Source organism: Phaseolus vulgaris, chromosome 8, assembly GCF_000499845.2.
Source record: "Phaseolus vulgaris cultivar G19833 chromosome 8, P. vulgaris v2.0, whole genome shotgun sequence".
In the NCBI taxonomy this organism is placed as follows: domain Eukaryota; kingdom Viridiplantae; phylum Streptophyta; class Magnoliopsida; order Fabales; family Fabaceae; genus Phaseolus; species Phaseolus vulgaris.
This window is the reverse complement of record NC_023752.2, coordinates 8,522,128-8,527,477: the sequence shown is the minus strand read 5'-3', so window position 1 is coordinate 8,527,477 and position 5,350 is coordinate 8,522,128. Positions and strand designations below refer to the sequence as shown.

The 5,350-nt window shown below is 28.6% G+C and overlaps 1 protein-coding gene across 1 annotated transcript; it reads right to left on the bottom strand.

Moving 5' to 3' along the window:
* Positions 1-2,200: 2,200 nt before the first annotated feature.
* LOC137824156 (non-specific lipid-transfer protein-like) lies at positions 2,201-3,247 on the bottom strand. The gene is made up of 2 exons (XM_068629634.1): positions 2,749-3,247; positions 2,201-2,451 (listed from the first exon to the last, which is right to left on the bottom strand). Exons 1-2 carry the CDS (start codon positions 3,084-3,086, stop codon positions 2,439-2,441), a joined length of 351 nt encoding a protein of 116 aa, XP_068485735.1. The 5' UTR covers positions 3,087-3,247; the 3' UTR covers positions 2,201-2,438.
* Positions 3,248-5,350: the final 2,103 nt, after the last annotated feature.

Genomic DNA, 5,350 nt, shown 5'->3' with positions numbered 1-5,350 from the left:
ACTCAACTACTGGTGTGTAAGAAATCAATATGATGCAACTAGAAATACAACGAATTTTGAAGGATGTACATTGGTCTGTACCTATCTTTTGAAAATGGGCTGATTAAATGGGTTAAAATAACATTTTGTGCTTCTTATTAATTTATTTTTGTTGATTAAAAAAATGAGTATTTGGATAGCCTTAACCGAAATTTAAGATTTATGAATTATTCAAGTTGAATTTAATACGTAAAATAATTGTTTTGTTGGTGATCATTATGTGACAATGTTATAGACATACAAGTTCCTGCACGTAGAAGATCCCAGTTAAGATGGACATCGCTAGTCTCCTCTGTATGAATGATGTGAAAATTATTGTCTAGTAAATTTCATAAACAGGATTAAGTTTTGAAGATAGACTATAATTGTTTTTCGATAAATAAATATATCTCATTTTCATTACTGTCCTTTTCTCTTAAAACCAATACAACTTGCCAACAACTTTTAACTTATTTCTCATTTTTTTCATTTACTTTCTATCCATTTCTGTTTTTTAGCCGAACACCTTGATGTCGGTTGCACATTGTACATTTTTTTTTATATGCAAAAAGACAAATTTATTAAACATGAAAATTATAACTAGCTTGTTTTTGGGGTTTTTCACCAAAATGGTGCATTTTTTTTTCATATTTACGTAAATGGGCAAAAACAGAAAAAATTACAGAAATGAGCAATTCTTGATCAAAGTTGCCAATGGTGTAGACAACATCAATTAAATTTGTTAATCTATCTACTTTTTATTTTTTAATTAAAGTTTCTAACTTGGTTGACAACTTCAGTTTAAATAAAATTGGATACTGGATTGGCAATTTCACTTCATTGAAATTGTCAATTCGGTTGGCAAGTTCAGTTGATTTTTTTTAAAAGAAATGACAATTAATATTTTTGGAAATAAAAAAATATAGTTAAAATTTTTATTTTAATTATAATATCAAAATTTTATTTTATTTAAGAAAATGGTATATAAAGTTGAAGAATTAAAATTAATTTTTTTACAATAATTTTAAATAAATTGGGTTAAAAATGAGTTGTGTGATAAATTAAAAATATTTACTATTTTTTAAATATTGCTAAATTTAAAAATACACTTATAAAAATGTGATATGATTTATATATAAATTTTTAGATTATATAATATATGAAAGTATAAATTATATAATATGTAAAAAGTAATAATATACATGTATTTATGTAAAATAAATGTATTAAAAAATAAATGAAATTATTGAATAAAAGTCATTAAAAGAAAATGATATTAAAATATTTGCAACTTCTACCATGACCCCCATCTACCTACAATCCAATGTCATCCATGTAGTATTATCGATCAACAAGACCACCATGTGTCACATCTTCACATAGATGACAATTTTTCCTACATCTTTATTTTATAATCATGTGTATGAATTGTACTTATTTATCATTTTATAAATATTGTTTAAACGTTACCCTATTTATTTATAATTATATCAACTATAAACGTTACTTCACGAACATAATTTCAAATTTTTAAAAACAACAAAAGTATTTTTAATTTTAACATTATTTAAAAAATACTAAATATTTTATATTTATTACACAACCTATTTTTAATCCAACTTAATTTTGGGTAACTTTGTTTCTTGTGAAAACAAAAATTTAGTTTTATTTTTTTTAAGTTTTAATAGTTTTAATTAAAAAATTTATTATTATATAAAAAATTTAATTTAAAAAAAATAATTATTTAAAAAAAATAACTGAATTTGTCAACCGAATTAGCAACTTCAATGGAGTGAAATTGACAATTCAGTATTCAATTTTATTTAAACTGAAGTTGCCAACCCAGTTAGAAACTTTAATTAAAAAATAAAAATAGACAGATTAACAAATTTAATTGATGTTGCCTACACCATTGACAACTTTAACCAAGAATTATCAATTTCTGTAATTTTTTCTGCTTTTGCCATTTACGTAAATATGAAAAAAAAAATGCACCATTTTGGTGAAAAAACCTTGTTTGGGCTTCTAAATTAGGTGTAGCTTGTTTTTCTAATGTTTTCTCTGATAGCTGGTCCTGTTATAAAATTGATCGTTACTTCATACCGTGACTCTTGTCTTCTTGTTAGCCTAGAGAATAGGTTGTTTTTAAATATAAAAATAGGCATCAGTTGAAAACACAGCATGCAACAAAGTAGGATGGAACTATTACTTATGAAATAAGTGACTGTTACAACATGCAACGATCAACTAAGATACATTAAATCGCACCCAACAACAAGATGACAAAAGCTGAGAAACTAACAGGCTCGCATAAGTGGAGCCCTACAGTCACACTCGCTTTCTCTTATTCTGATACTATATATGTGCCACACTGCTGCCTCAGTATCCCACGGCAGAAATTAGCAAAGCTACTTGCTTCTTCAGAACCTGATGCTGCACAATATTACAAAACATAAACACATGGTTAAGCATGTTATCCACCATTTCGTTTGGTGTTCACTTTCACTTACACAAATTTCAGAATATCAGTTAATAAATTATCTTTTACTGGGTAAAACATGTTCGGATACCGACAACTTGGTCTATCTTAGTGGAACTGGATTTGATCTTAAACAAAACGGCTTACTTATCTAACAGCAACAAAAAAGTTAGGAATCCATTTGAGAGGGAAAAGTAGAATGGTCAAAATAGAGAAACTGTGAGTGAGATGCATGGAGAGTTTAAACGTACTTTGCACAGTTGGTCGAGCGGCTGATCTTGTAAGGGACATTGACATGGCAGACGCCAGGGAGTGCCTGAGCATACTGGTCATTGATGTTAAACCTGCCAGCAGCATTTTTGAGACAGTTGCAGACAGTTTGTTTGTCAGCGGTGGTTCCCGCAGCACCCAGAAGGTTCCTCACTCCGCTACAACACCCTGCTGAAGCCCCTCCACCATTCATCAAGTAAGGTAGGCACGGTGTGAGTTGCATTATCACATCGTTGCATGTAACGGCCTGCACCATCATAGGTGCACTCACCACAGCCATGAACATTACAACCACGCATGCAACCTTCACGCTGGCCATAGTCGCAGAAAGAATGTTTCTCTAAAAGGGGAGAGAAGTGGTATACGATATCTTCTTGGTGTTGCTTTGTGATGTGGGTGGTGAAGAGAAGTGATGAGGTGTGGTGTTTATATAGTTGAGTGGGAGAGAAGATGAGGATGGTGCTTTATGAGAATTGAAGTGGGTTGATTTTGGTGGGTGGGCTGATTTGAATGACCATGTGCTTCTGTGCTGGATGGTGACATTGTCGTTGGGTACTTGGCATGAGGTTTGGAAGATAATTCAATGATTTGCACTGGGTCTCTGATTGCTTGCATGGCTAATTAATGTGAAGAGCTGCAGTAATGCTACACGTGTCAATCATCACTGTTCCCAAGTAAAAGTAAGTTGCAGTAACTGTTTCGCACAATCCACGGTGTCAGCGGCGGCACGCAAATGGATGAATCCAACCCAACAACTTACTGTATGTTTTGTCGGTCACTGACGGTGCGTTTGGTCAGATGAAGAAAAAGAGGAGAAAAATATAATTATTTTATTGGAAAAAAAATAAGTAAAAACAATAATTTTATTTATTATTTTAATAAAATATTCATAATTTGTTATGTATAAACAATACAAAAAGACATATTATTTTATTAACATACTTAATATAGATTATGTAAACTTTATATATAGATTAGCGAAAATAGGTGTTATTGTGTTTTGTATAATTTTTATGATGATAGAAATTTAAATACATATATAATTAATTTTGGATGAGTTAAAATTGAAAAAAAAAATAATATATAAAAGAAAAATGATAAATTAATTAAACAATTTTTTCTTTTCTTTTTCTCTAGTTTAAGTTTATATTCTTTTTTAAACTTTTTCCTTCTTTCATTGACAGTTTTGAGTGTGATGATGTTCACGTCTGCTTTAATGAAGTGAAGAGATGATTAGAAGTAGAGGTTATTTTATTTTGATATGTGGAATTTTGTGTAAAAATGGGTGAGAGTATGCTTTATCTTTCTTTCTATTGTTACTTTAAAATAAGAAATTAAGAAAAAAGTGGAAGAGTTAATTTGCGTATAAAAAATGTACATTAATATTAATTTTAAAAAATTAAAAAATAATTTTATTTTTAAATAATTCATATAAAATGACAAAATGTTTAATTTATAATCAGAAAAAAAATTATGTACACTAAAAAATAATTATAATGAAGAATCCCTACTAAAAAATAATTATAACGAAGAACCCTTTATATAGGTGGGTATAGATATATGCATTTCTTAATTCCAATGTGTGAAAAGTTTTTTTATACATTTACTTAATAAAACGATATTTCATCTCTCTCTTTCTCTTTCTCTTTCTCCTTCTCTTCAAAATGGTGTCTCTCTATTATCAACTTTTGTGATTTGATTTTATTCAATTTTTAATTAAATGATCAGTAAAACTAAAAAAAATCAAATTAATATTTTACAGTTAATATTGTATCCACTTTTTCAATTTTTGTTATAGTAAATTTATTAAACATTTTTAACAAAAAATTATTGAAAATATTTCATCAAAAAACTGTTAAATATTTTATAATAAAAAATTATTAAATAAAGAAATATGATTTTTTTTATAATTATTACAGTCTTTATAATTTTAACTTCATCGAAATATTTATAAATAAATAACATAATGGTATGATTAAAAATTAAAATATAAATTTGTTATCATATTTTAAGGAATGTAAATAATATATTATAAATAGAATAACTTATTTTTAAGTGACATAATCATGTATATTTGGTAATTAACTTTAAATAAGCATTACAGAATAGTTTTGTTTTATTTAGTTTGATTTTTTAATTTTAATTTAAAATTCAAATCAAAAGTGGAAGAAAAAACAAATAAAATAAAAAATTAGTGATTCTTAAATTTTTAAATTATTTTTTATTAATTCAGTTGAATTTTGAATATTATAACCTCCAAGGATTTTGAGAGATGAAGCATCACAACGATTTGAACCGTTAGATCTTTTAGATCAAATGGCTCGCAACGTTTTGCGTCCAAAAAATCTTTCATCAATGCGGGTCACATCACGCATGCAGGCGCCGCCTGAAGTCATGTCAGACTTCGGGAAGTCCAACAATCACATTAAACTCAGAAGACTGACCGACACTCGGCACTGAGACTCTTCGGATTAATTCATCCTCGAGCCTGGGGGCAAATGTACTTGTATGGACCAAACGGTCAATACATGGCTCGGCTCCCACGGCCAGGCCGACCGAATGACACACGTCCATGCGAGTCGA